Source organism: Nyctereutes procyonoides, unplaced genomic scaffold (genome assembly GCF_905146905.1).
Source record: "Nyctereutes procyonoides isolate TBG_1078 unplaced genomic scaffold, NYPRO_anot_genome, whole genome shotgun sequence".
NCBI classification, from domain to species: domain Eukaryota; kingdom Metazoa; phylum Chordata; class Mammalia; order Carnivora; family Canidae; genus Nyctereutes; species Nyctereutes procyonoides.
This window is the reverse complement of record NW_026575044.1, coordinates 16,174,843-16,188,542: the sequence shown is the minus strand read 5'-3', so window position 1 is coordinate 16,188,542 and position 13,700 is coordinate 16,174,843. Positions and strand designations below refer to the sequence as shown.

Sequence of the window (13,700 nt, the reverse complement as noted above, 5' to 3'; positions counted from 1 at the left end):
CACCCCACTGGGATGCACGTGACATTCCTCAGGCACTCCTAGCAGTCCTGAAACTAAGGAAGGGAAAAACAAATGATTAACTGGCAAAGATCACAGTCTTCAGGACAAGAGTCTTCCCTCAGTTTACAAATGTCTCACCGACAAACAAGGAAAAAGCATTCTTATCCATAGCCTAACTGCCAGAGATCCATAAACTCAATTTCCTGGAGCTCCAACATCGCGCTCCCCTCCACAGTGATTTGGAAACGAAGGAGTGGTGTCGAAACAAAGGTAGAGGGAAATGCAGGTAAAATCAAATTTCCTTATAAAAGTTCTGCCGCCCACTGACAAGGACTTGTGATGGGGAGAGTAGAACCTTCCTCCAAGAAACTCTCCCTGACTTAATGCTTTACTAAAGGGAAAACTACCTTAGCTGCACAATGGGAAGGCCTCCTATCCGGAAAGTCTGCTTTACCATATCAAAGTTCCTTGGACACCTCCCTTTTTCCTTACCTCCCTCATCTCCCAGCCACGCCTCAGAATCACCTGCCCACGGTCCACCCGGGCTTTTTTTTTAAACCTCCTTTTTGCACCAAAGCCGTTTCAAGAGTTCCTCCTCGGCCGCGGACCCGCCAAGCTCTCCGACATCCCGAGCTCCCACCGCGTCTCCCAGCCACCCAGGGCCAGGCGCTGTGAGTGCTGGCAGAGTCGACACCCTTCCCTGCCTTCCCGCTCGGGGAAGCCCCCCCACACAAAGGGAGCACGCCGCCCTGTGCTAACCCGGACTCTTCTCTGTGGGCCTTCCGTCTGCGTCCAGGTGCCCACGCAGGCAGAGCGGCACACCCGGCCCACAGCACCCACAGGCCTGCAGTCCGAGTTCGGGGGTGGGGGGGCCGCCAGCCAGTCCGCGGCACTGCACATACACAGAACGAGGTCGTGCACGAGTCACCCCAAAGGTCAACCACATCGTCTCAGGGCACGTGTGCAAAGTATGAAATCATAACAAGTGTGCAAAAAGAGCGCCCTGCGGTGACAGCCACTATCTGCACAACTTCGCTGACACAGTGACCCTCCGGAAGGCAGCCCCGAGCGCCCCGCACACAGCAGGCCAGGCGCCCGGGTCTCGCGTCCCAGATCTAAGCCGTCGTCAGGGCTCCCGAGGAACCGGCAGCGCCGCGGCTCAGACCCGGTCAGCACGAGGGCGGAGCCGGTCCGCGTACCGGTTCCCGCAGCAGCCGACGGCGCCACATCCTCAACCCCGGCCAAGAGCCGCCGGTTCGCGGTCCCCGTACCCACCCCGCCCCACGCTCCTGGAAGGAGAGCAGAGGCCGGCCACGCGCATGCGCGCCAGGACACGCCTGTCAGCGCGCGCAGGCGCAGCCTCGCCTTCCTGATCGCCTCGCGCTCCACCCCTCTCCAGGAAGCCTTCTAGTCCCGCCCCCCGAGAGCAACGGCGAATGCGATTGGGCACTCTGGTTGTCCATTAGGCTGGCCTCACTGCCATTGGCCGCCGGGGGAAAAGCCTGCCGCTGGTCTTCGGCCTGCTCGTGCGAGCCCCCGCGCCACCGCGGAAGCCGCCATTGGCGGAGGCTGGGCTCGCGGCCGCTCACTTCCGGTCTCCGCGCGCCCTCCCCGCCGCCGCCGCCGCCGCCTCCACCGCCGCCGCCCTCAGCCTCCCCGCCCCCCGCCCTTCCACCATGGCCGCTCGTGTGTGGTGTGGGGAGAAGGTGGTCCTCCGTGTCGCCCTGTAGCGCGCACTGCCTCACCCTCACCCCGGGGGGCCGGATCCAAAGGGACCTCGGGGCCCCAGCCAGGAAGGGCTCCCACCCCTACCTCAGGGGCAGGACTCCCGAGGCAGACACTTAGGGGCTCCTGTGCCTGTCGGGGTGCGAGACCGAGAGGGCTCCGTCCGTCCCGCGGGGCGGAAGGCTGCCCTGCGCGCCTCCGAGAGGCAGACCCTCAGCCAGCGCCCCGGGCGGCAGCGCCCCTGCAGGCACAGGACCCAGAGGGGGTCCTCGGCGCGGGGACCCCTGCCCGGCCCCGCTCGGAGCGCCGGCCCCCGGGCCTCCTCCCGTCTGGTGGCCGCAGCCATGGAGTTACAGAAGGGAAAGGGGGCAGCAGCAGCAGCTGCTTCGGGAGCAGCGGGAGGTGGAGGAGGAGCGGGAGCAGGAGCCCCAGGAGGGGGGAGGCTGCTACTTTCCACCAGTTTGGATGCCAAGGATGAGTTAGAGGAGGTAGGTGTGGGGGTGGGGAAGGGATCCAAGCCACGGGCCGAGGAGGGCCCCGGAAGGGACACGGGCAGGGGGGTCGGGGACGCGGCCTGCGGGGGTTTTCCGAGGCGACGCGAGCGCCGCTGCAGACTTCCTGCTCCTGGAGGAAGGAGCGCGGGCCAACTTCCTGGACAGGTTGTCATGGCAACAGCAGCCCCGGGACCAAGACGGGTGGGGGGCGTTCGAGGCTCTGCCGGCCGTATTGTTGACATTGGTTTCCGCGCGGAGGCCCCAGCTCGCCTGCGCACCGGCCCTGCCTCGGCCGGGGTGCCGGGGTGGGGTGTCCACCGCACTGACCTGCGGATGCGGACCCGAGAAGCAGGGGTGCGCACGAAGTCCCAGCCCGCGCAGTGGTGCGGTGACTGGGGGCACCGCCCTTGGGAAGCAGACGGCGCGCGGCTCCAGGGAGGTCACGCTGCGCGCTGGACCCCCCCCCCCCCATGCCGCCTTGGCCCCCTCCCTTGTCCCTGACGGGCCAGAGCACTGTGGGGAGACCCAGGGCTGAGCCCTGACTGCGGAGCCCTAACGCAGTCAACTCCGTGGTTATCCGGGCGCCTCCCTGGCGGTCTCCCTGCTTCTGACGCGGTCACTGCTGCTACCACTACCTGCTAGTACAGGGTGGGCAGGCACACAGGAGGAATTCATGGTTTAGGATGATGAAAATGATGGAACAGATGCAGAAATGAACTTTGTAAATCAAGGTGGCTGGATCTGGCTTTTTGGATCATCCACCGACAGATGTATGCTCACGCTGCTTTTCTGTCCTGCTTCTCCCCCATAATTCTGTGTGCATTTAGAGAAATCAGAATTTTTCTACTGCTATTTCTGTCAGCTAAGATAGATAGAATTAGGAACATCAACAATGCTACTAAAAATAATGTATTCCCAAAACAAATAAAAATGACTAGGATTGTCTGGCACTTTGAATTACCCACTTTTTAAGGAATGGCCACAGTCGTTGTCAGAGTGTTTATTAAGCCCAGTCTGGTACCGCAGCCCTAAAATTGTAGAAAGAACATGGTTGATCCCAGTTTGGGTGGAGGGGAAAAGACCCCAAGCTTGGATGAAAAATCTGTTCCCCACCCTGATTGGCAGGGTTCATCTTGGTACAGCATCCTGCTCTGAACAGGGACACTTGCCAGTGAGCTCAGTGATAGGGCAGGAGAGAACCATAAAGGAGGAAACATTTATTTATTTATTTATTTTGCTTTTTTGGACAGCATGAACTTTCAACTGTTGGGGGGGGGGGAGGATGGTCTCTCTCTCTCTCTCTTTTCCTCCTGTCCTTCCTGTTGTAGATATTTCCAGCATGTCTTGGCTTCCCTGTTTCATTCTTTGGCCTTTACCCTTTGCATTTGAATTTTCCAGCCTCGCCATTGCTTTTAACCCATGTGTGTAGTTCCTGCTGGACCAGAGTGTCTCTAAGGGTCCGACTTACTGGCTTCTTTCTCTGGGTCTCCCCACAGAGCTCTGCATACAGACGTTATCAAAACCTGCTGTTGACTGGTCTCTATTCTGCTGTGGTGGTTTGCATCCCAGGCCTACCTGTTGCCCAGGAACACAGGGAGCTTCCTAATCCTGTATGCTTCCTATGCGCAAAGTCTCAGGAAAGTAGGATGAGGGAGACCCACATCTGCTTTATAGAGCTTATCATCTGAAGATTGAGTGAGCATGCCCACAAGGAAGGGGAAAAAAACAAACACCCACTCCTGCACCTGGTCAAAGTAGTGAAGAGGCTGGGGTCATTGTAGCTGGACATGATGAGGAGAGGCCCCTGGGCGTCCTGGACCATGAAACACTGCTGACGAGTGTCCCCGCCAGGCCTGTGACTCTTACCCAAGGGAGTGTTTGTTGGATCCTTGCTTCTCTTTGGCTCTGTTCCTCTCTGAAGGGGAGATTCTTGCCCGACCCTTTCTAGTTTGGGAAATGAGATAAATATAGTGCCAGAGATTGGAGCTGGTTGGAACATTCAGCTCTTAGTCTCTGGGCCCACAGCTGTCTTTCATTCCTCGCTAGGAAGGACCTGGTCCACTTTGAAGTCAGACTGAAAGCAGGACCAGTGGCTCGGATGAGTTAGAACTTCCTCCCAAGTTGTGGACAGGTCTAAGGTTGCACTGGGTCAAGGTGTATCCATGCCTTGTCTCTGAAGAATCTCCAGGGAACAGGCTTTGAGCCATCTCTCATTTTTTTCCCCTGAAATCCTCATTTCCCTGATGTGGGATTCTTGGCTGTAGAGTACTTGGAACCTAGCATATTCCTATTTAGTAGCTCCTCACTAATGTAGGCTCTTGAGGACTCTGTAGATTGGAGTACATCTTCTTTTCCTGAAGAGAGTGGTATTTCCTCTTTCAGGGCCACTGACTTCCCGTAAGAGAGCAATATGTGTATGTTCACCTGTCTGAGGGAGCAGAAACTGGGAGGTTAGGGGGATCTCTCTGACTTCAGTCCCCAATCCAACTGGCCACTTGGAAGGCCTTCCCCTTCTCTGCCTCTGCTCCGTCTATTGCTTCTGTGAGGGAAGAACATGGTCAGGTAGTCTTGGTACTAGAAAAATGATTTCAGGAGCTCCTAGCAATGGTAAATATTTACTCAGCTCTCTGAGGTCCTGTCATGGAGGGCTTACTCTGAAGCAATTGTTGGCAACTGCATGTATGATTACGTGTTTACTGAGGGCCTCTGGGGACTGGGGGAGTAGTAGGGGTACTGCTACTTGGTTGTAGGGTTTGACATCCTGCAACCCTCTTTGACAGGTTGTAGTCCTGTGGTTCTGAATCCTTTGGGTTTTTTTGTTTTGTTTTGTTTTTTAATCCTTTGTAATTAGGTCTCCCATCTCTGTTTTGAAAAGTTATTTCTGCAGTTTGGGAAGAGCAGAACCTTTTACATTTCGGTTGCCTGGAAAGGACTGGTCCTCACTTTTCTCTCCTCATGGCTTTTATCCGTCCCTCCAGATTCTAGACTCTCCCAGTTTGTATGTCCTTAACTGGGCCACCCTATTCCAAGAGGCCGCTTTTGTCTTGACTGGGCAGTGACCCGAAGAAGTGACTCAAGCTTCTGAGTGGAGCTTCGAATACCAAGGAGGGGCCTAGAGAAATGTGGTTCTGTCCAAGGTGTGTTACATCATAGCCAGAAACTCAGCCATTCCTTAGGGTCGTGTACCCAGCTTTGCATGCAGATCGTGGTGCAGAGCCCAGAAGTCATGCCTTCTCCCACCTCCGGCACCCTTCCTTTCCTCTTTCCTACAAGACGAAGTGTACAGAGGGTAATTAGGACAGGAAGCTTTCACATACATTATCTTGTGTAATCCTCAGACTAACCTCATAATGTTTGTTTTTTTTTTCTTTTTTTAAACAAGCAACGTTTTAAAACTTAAGTAATTAATTTTGAGAGAGCATGAGTAGGGGAGGGAGTAGAGGGAGTGGAAGAGAGAATCTCAAGCAGACTTCCTGCGAGTACAGAGCTGACCTGGGGCGATCCTGAGATCGTGAGATCATGACCTGAATTGAAATCGAGTCTGATGCCCAATCAATTGAGCCACCCAGGTGCCCGTTTCTGTTTTTCAGATGAGAAAAATCAGAGTTTAGAGAGTCCAAGGAACTCACCCCAGATTAGCTTAAAGTGGCAGATAGTGGGGTGCTTCTCTGCCGTGCTTGTCAGTGTGCTCATTAGCTAGTTGCTGTTTGACTTTTCTTGCATCTCTGTTGATTCAGCAGAGACTTCCTCCTCCGAGTAGGAAGTAATCTCTAGAATTTTAGGATGCAGATGTAGTAACTGGAGGAACTGGTTCTCCAGTCACTGATAACTACCTTGGGTTAGACAGGGATGCGATTTAAAAAGGAGAATCCATTCTGATGTTTTTCCTTCCGTCTTCCCCTGTGGGAGCCAGAACCGGAGCTGGAACTCACAGCTCAGCTTTCATGTGATCGATGCGCCTCACAAGTACACAGGTGCTTTGTGTGAAGGCTCAGTGTGCTCATCTGACCTAATTTGGAGGCTAGTCAGACCTGATGGGCAGTGAGATTGTGATACCTTCAAATTGGAATGGCTTTGGGCCTGATATAGGTCAGAGGTTTGTGGTTGTGGGAGCTCCTTGCCATAACACTCAGTTCTCTGCACCATCCTGTGCTTCGGGTCAGGAATGGATGCTGGCAGCCTTAGGGCGCTGTGAAGGGAGAGACGTATGATCATCCTTTATTCCTACACCACTTTTCCATTGCCTTTATTCATGGGTTCCTCTCAATGCTTCAGTGGATCCACTTCTCAGCAAAATGTTTGTGACAACCTGTAGGATTGGGGGGAAGTAAGTTGCCTGCCTCTGTTCAGTTTGCCAGCATCACCATCACTGGGAATTGGGTATTGGTTTTCCTTAAAGAGTTTTGGAGTTAGTCCTAAATATAAAGTTTTAAATGATGCCAAGAAGTAATTTAGGTGGTGATAATGGAGAGGCTTGCTGATTTAATGAGAGATACGTCTGTCAGTGTCTTCTCAATATTTAGTGTTTAGCTTCTTTGGAACAGGGACCAGTGACTAAGATCTCCTTAGAATAATGAGCACCTGCCATGTTAGACTTGGCCTTTGAAACTTAGAGTGGCTTTGGGTGGGCTTTAATGCACCCGTCCCCACCTTTGTGTGACCAGAGGCTTGAGCAATTTGGCCTTTTGTTCATTAGTCCTCTTCTCACATTCATTTTTTTAAATTTATTTTTAACTTTTTTGGGGGACATTTCAAACATAAAAAAGTGGGGAGAATAGTATGATTCCGCTGGAGCCACCACTCTGCTTTGGTACTTACCAGTCCACAGCAATCTTGTTTTATCTCCCCCTAGTCTCTGGATTATTTTGAAACAAATCCAGTGATATTTATCCAAGATAAATAATTTCCTTTGCAGATACTTCATCTGTACGTCTGTGAGGGAAGAATTTTTTTTAACATAACAATGATGTCATGCCTAAAAATATTAATAGTAATTCCTTAATGTAATAAAATATTGCTCAAATTCATTGTCTCACAAGTTCTTTTTATAGCTGGTTGTTCAAATCAGTGTTCAGACAAGAACTGCAACGTTGCATTTGATATGCTTCTTTAATTTTTTTTTTTTTTTAAGATTTATCTATTTTAGAGAGAGAGAGAACAAGGGGAGGGGCAGAGAGTATCTTAAGCAGACCTTGTACAGAGTGCATAGCCCAACACAGGGTTCGATCCCAGGACCTGAAATCATGACCTGAGCTGAAACTAAGAGTCAGATGCTCAACCGACTGTGCCACCAAGGCATCCCAATTTGTTTCTTTAAATTTTTTGTAAAGATTTTATTTATTAGAGAGAGAGTACTGGGTTAGGGGCAAAGGAAGAAGGAGAAGCAGACTCCCTGCTGAGCAAGGAGCACAATGTGAGACTTGATCCCAGGACCCTAGGATCATGACCTGAGCCGAAGGCAGACTCTTAACCCACTAAGCCACCCAAGGAACTCCACTGTTTCTTAATTTTTTAAAAGCTTTTTATTTTAAAATGATTTCATAAATAAAATCTTTAAAAAAAATGATTTCAAGCTTAGAAAAATAATACCTAGAACTCTTATATATTCTTCACCCAGATTCAACAGTTACTGACATTATTTCTCTGTATACATATTATTTTAACCTTTTGAGAATAAGTTGCAGCCATGAGGCCACTTAGGATTTAAATACTTATTGTGTGTTTCCTAAGAACAAAGATCTTCAGTTACATAACCACTGTTCTGTTGTCAAGATCAGAACATTTAATATCAATATGCTACTGTTACGGAACATACTCAGATTTTTTTTTTTTTTTTAATTCATGAGAGAGAAAGAGAGAGGCAGAGACACAGGCAGAGGGAGAAGCAGGCTCCATGGAGGGAGGCTGATGGACTCAATCCCAAGACTCTGGGATTATGCCCTGAGCCAAAGGCAAGACACTCAACCACTGAACCACCCAGGTGTCCCGAACATACTCAGATTTAACAGTTGTCCCGATAATGTTGATACGGTGTCTAGGATCACAAGTCGAGTTTAGGTGCACTCTAAAATCTAAAGCAGATTCTTAGTCTCTATTTTTGATGACTTTAAACACTTTAGACAGGTCAGTTATTTTGTAAAATATTTCTGAAATTGGGTTGTCTGAAATTTCTTCCATGACTGGGTTGAGATGATTCAATTTTGGCCAGAAAAGAACAAGTACTGTTCTAGTGTCATCAGTGCACGGTGTTGAGGCATATGTGTCACGAGTCCGTTTGTGTCCTTATCAGTGATAACTAATTTTGATCACTTGCTTAAGGTGGTATCTTCCAGAATTTCCTGCAGTTATTCTTTCCTCTGTGTAATTAAGTATTTTGAACCCACGTAAATATTCTCTTGTGCAGCTTCACCTCTGACTTAGTGCCCATTGATGACACTCGCCTGAATCCCTTTATTTTTTTTTAAGATTTTATTTATTTATTCATGAGAGAGAGGTAGAGATATAGGCAGAGGGAGAAACAGGTTCTTCACAGGGAGCCTGATGTGGGACTTGACCCCCAAATTGGGATCACATCCTGAGCCAAAGGCAGACGCTCAACCACTGAGACACTCCTGAATCCCTTCTTGTTCCTGTTGTTTCTAATGCATTATTGGTTGACATTCCAGTGTGAGGGAGAGCTTTCCTTCTTTATGTATTCATTATGGGTGTATCTATTAGTATGGATTCTTATTTTATTCAATGGGTTATAATCCTTTCTTTTTTTTTCCCCCAGTAAACTCTATACCCAACATGGGGCTTGAATTCATGACCCTGAGATCAAGAGTCATGTGCTCCACTGACTGAGCCCCCCCCTCAATGGGCTATAACCTTAAGTCTATTTTAATACATGGGTCTCCCCCTTCCTGCTTTTTTTTCTTGCAATTTGTATGTTAAAGACCTAGGTACTGGGCAGCCCAGGTGGCTCAGCAGTTTAGTGCCGCCTTCAGCCCAGGACCTGATCCTGGAGACCCGGGATCGAATCCCACGTCGGGCTCCCTGCATGGAGCCTGCTTCTCCCTCTACCTGTGTCTCTGCCTCTCTCTCTCTCTCTCTTTTTTAAGATTTCATTTATTTATTCATGAGATACACACACAGAGAGAGGCAGAGACACAGGCAGAGGGAGAATCAGGCTCCACGCAGGGAGCCTGAGGTGGGAATCCATCCCAGGTCTCCAGGATCAGGCCCTGGGCTGTAGGTGGCACTAAACCACTGAGCCACCCAGGCTGCCCCAAATAAATAAAATCTTAAAAAAATAAAAAAAATAAAGACCTAGGTAACCTGTCATGTTTTCCACCCTCTGGACTTAGCTGATTATATCCCTGTGTAACTTCACTTGTAAACTGGTAGGTCTAGAGTATGGTGAGGTTTACAGTTCTTGAAAACTTTTTTTGAGGTCAGAAATACTTTGTAGATGTACAAAGTGGTGTGACACACTCTGAACTTTTTCTCACCCCTTCACAGAGATTAGAAAGATGCATGAGCATTGTGACATCGATGACTACTGGTGTCTCAGAGAGGGAGGCCAATGATGCCCTCAATGCTCACGTGAGTATTATGCTCTCCTCCGTCCACTCTGCTTTGGAAGCTTTGAGCATGATCCAAAAGAAAGAAAGACTTAAGTGGTTGGCAATCGGGTGTGAAGTAACTGTCTAGGCTCCTGGAACTGGGCTTCCCAGCTCCCCTCTCTCTCTCTCAATGTGGGAATCTGTCTCTTGGTGCTTAGGTGACTTTAAATAACAACTTTTAAAAATAACTCCGTTCTTTAGTGACTTTTTTTCTTTGCAAGTTATTCTCGCATATTTGATCCTTTACACTCTCCCCCCCCCTTTTTTTTAGAGGAAGGGAGGGGCAGAGGGAGAGAGAGATTAAGCAGGCTCCACACCTAGCACAGAGCCCAACTTGGGGCTCCACCTCATGACCCCGAGATCAGGACCAAAGCAAGAGTCAGAGTCAAAACCAAGAGTCAGATCCTTACCGACTGAGCCAGCCAGGTGCCCCATGATCCTTAATATTTCCTAATCTGTAAGATTGAAAGGACTTTAAATAGTACCTGTAAGGATCTTAGAGTAATTCCTGGCACATAGTGAACGTTAAGTAAATATTTCCTTTTTATTAGTAGTATATTATTTTTATTGTGTCTTCACCTTACGAATACCATAGGCTCAATGATTTGTCCAAGGTCTTGACTTGATAAGTATGCTTATCACCCCGTGAATTGCTCTGCAGTATCTTCTTCCCTCCTAAAGGCTGTTAAGGTCTGGTAAAGGTGGTAGAGTAGGATTTTTTTTTTTAAGTTTTCTCTGAAGATTTACTTATTTTAAGACTTTGTTCATTTGAGAGAGGGAGAGCACACGCATGTGCACAAAACAGTGGGGGCAGGTGGCAGAGGGTGAAGCAGACTGTTCACTGAGTAGGTTGGAGCTCGATGCGAGACTCCATCCCAGGACCATGAGGTCATGACCTGAGCCAAAGGCAAACTCTCAACTATCTCAGCCACCAAGACACCCCTATTACTTATTTTGAGAGCACAGGCACATATGAGAGAGGGAGGGAAAGAAGGAGAGAATCTTTCACGCAGAGTCCCTGTTGAGCGTGGAGCCTGATGTGGCTCCATCTCAGGACCCATGAAATCATGACCTGAGCCAAAACCAAGAGTGGGAACCTCAACTGACTGAGCCACCCAGGTGCCCTTAAAGATTTTAAGTAACCACTGTATCCAACATGGAGATCAAGAGTTTCTCACTCCATTGACTGAGCTAGCCGGGTGCCCCTTTTCTTTCCACTTTAAACACTTTCTTATCTTCTCCTTCTGGCCTGCATCAAACCTTGGAGAAAACAGTAGGCTCTGTCCTTTCCCTCCACCTCTTTCCTGAAACAGATAACTTCATCACTTTTAGGAGAAGGAAGTCATCGGATAGAAGATTTAATGATTCTCCTATGCAGATTATTCAGGAGGTCCCAAGTTTTCTGGGAGAAACTGTTCAGGAACTTTCCTCCTGTGAGTGACAATTAGTTTTTTTTCCCTTCCTCATATCCTAGGTATGCAAAGGCCCCCCGCAGCATGAGGAAATCTGCCTGGGCCTCTTCACCCTCGTCCTCACTGAACCTGCCCAAGCCCAAAAGGTAAGACTCCCTACTCTGGACCACAGACTCCCCTCATATAGTCTGAGGATATGGTGGAACGTAATGGTTAGCTGGCATAGTGCTGGCCCTGTTAGCCAGAACTGGGCCACCTAGTTGTCTGGATATGTTTACAACTGCCTGCCTTTTTTTTTTTTTTTTTTAAGATTTTATTTATTGATTCATGAGAGACACAGAGAGACATGCAGACACAGGCAGAGGGAGAAGCAGGCTCCTCACAGGGAGCCCGATGCAGGACTCGATCCCAGGACTCTGGGATCATGCCCTGAGCCAAAGGCAGACACTCAGCCACTGAGCCACCCAGGTGTGCCTACAACCCCCTTTTTGTTCTCAATGAATTGGTCATTCTCTGACTCCGATCCTTTCTCTATCTAGATCCTGAAGCTAAAGGGCAAGAAAAGTATTTGAAGAGTTGCACATTGTAGGTTGACGAGTCAGGGCTATGAGCGTTGGGATTCAATCCAGAGAAGACAGAATGAGTACAACCAAGTCCACTGAGCGTTCTTAATCTCAGAGGAGTGTGATTTGCAGTTTTCAGGTTCTGTCATTGGTAGCTTAATATCAAAGCATATAGGATTTAACAGCTTAATACTGATAATTGATTTAGCAGTAGTGTAGTGACCAGGAGAACCTTGGAACCCACTGGAGCCAGACTTCCTCAGGAATACTATGTGAAAACTAGTCTGGGGTCTTCACAGCCAGAAAAGTATCTTTTTTTTTTTTTCTTTTACAATTGTATTTTATTTTTTTCATGAGAGACAGAGAGGCAGAAACATAGGCAGAGAGAGAAGCAGGCTCACTGTGAGGAGGCTGATGGACTCAATCCCAGGACCCTGAGATCACAACCTGAGCCGAAGGGAGACGCTCAACCGAGCCACCCAGATGCCCCTAGAAGAGTGTCCTTTATGTGGAATGATTTAAATGGGATCCTTGCCTGGGGTGAGGGATTGGGAAAGATGATCTTTTTGGATTCTACTCTTTCCATAATAAAGCAGCAAAATTCTCTTTTGCGTCTCCAGATTTTGCTTTTCTAGCAGTTCTGTGTCCCTGGATACTTGGGGTGATGATTTAGAAGTATGTGTCTGGTATCTGGCATTAACTATATGACACTACAGAGGGCAGCTTGGAGGGGGTAATTCCATGTTCTCATTGGCCCTTCCTTGAACAAGTATGGAAGGAAACACACATGCTTGGTGGCCTGCTATGTTGGGCTCTATCTAGACAAGATTTCATTTAATCCTCTCAAAAGCCATATGAGGTTGGTGGTGTTGTCCCCTCTTTCCAAACTGCTCCTAGTTTACCTATAAATTAACTGGAGATCAGAGACCTTGTCATTTGTTCAAGGAGAAACAAAGAAAATCATTCCCAGGGACAAGGACAGGATGCCCCTGGCTCCCTGGCATAGCTGCTTGAATTAACCTCAGGGGAAGGATCTATGGGTGTGGCAGCTTGCTGTGTTTATACTCCTCTGATGCCAACTGGAGCAGCATCCAAGATGAGGATAGGTGGTAGAACAGCAGGTAGTCAGTCACAGGTCCTTGGTGTCTCAGGCCATTTTGGGCTGGAATCTCACTGAGTTAACTTGACATTTCATTTTCATACTGCATTTATCACCGAGATCCTTGAAGACAAATGAATGTCTCCAATTTGGTGCTGTTGAACAGTAATAAGACCTGCTATAGCTACTCTATTGAGAATAAATTGTTATAAAGAAGATGTGGTATCTATATTCAATGGAATATTACTCAGCCATCAGAAAGGACAAATATCCACCATTTGCTTTGATGTGGATGGCACTGGAGGGTATTATGCTGAGTGAAATAAGTCAGTCAGAGAAAGACAATCCTCATATAACTTTATTCTTCTGTGGAATATAAGAAATAATGAAAGGAACCATAAGGGAAAGGAGGGAAACTGAGTGGGGAAAATTAGAGAGGAAGTCGAACCATGAGAGACTCCTAACTTTGGGAAACACACAAAGGGTTGCAGAAGCGGGGCTGGGGCAATGAGGCGACTGGGTGACAGGCACGGAGGGGGGCACGTGATGGGGTGAGCACTAGGTGTTATACTATATGTTGGCAAGTTGAATTTAAATAAAATATTTTTAAAAAGAAAATAAAAAAGAAAAATTGTTGGCAAAGATGGGGGTAGAGAGGTTGAGATTAAGATTTCATTTTCTTGGACAGGCCTGGTGGCTCAGCGGTTTAGCGCCGCCTTCAGCCCAGGGCGTGATCCTGGAGACCTGGGAACTGAGTCCCATCGGGCTCCCTGCATGGAGCCTGCTTCTCCCTCTGCTTGTGT

At 48.6% G+C, this 13,700-nt stretch overlaps 1 protein-coding gene across 1 annotated transcript in view; it reads left to right on the top strand.

The window, feature by feature from the left end:
- The first annotated feature begins 1,617 nt into the window (after positions 1-1,617).
- INTS3 (integrator complex subunit 3) overlaps positions 1,618-13,700 on the top strand; it is a 38,823-nt gene continuing 26,740 nt past the window's right edge. The window contains exons 1-3 of the mRNA XM_055323640.1: positions 1,618-2,213; positions 9,720-9,803; positions 11,298-11,381. Coding sequence (XP_055179615.1) covers positions 2,070-2,213; positions 9,720-9,803; positions 11,298-11,381 — 312 coding nt within the window. The 5' untranslated portion in view covers positions 1,618-2,069. The remainder of the gene's footprint in view (positions 2,214-9,719; positions 9,804-11,297; positions 11,382-13,700) is intronic.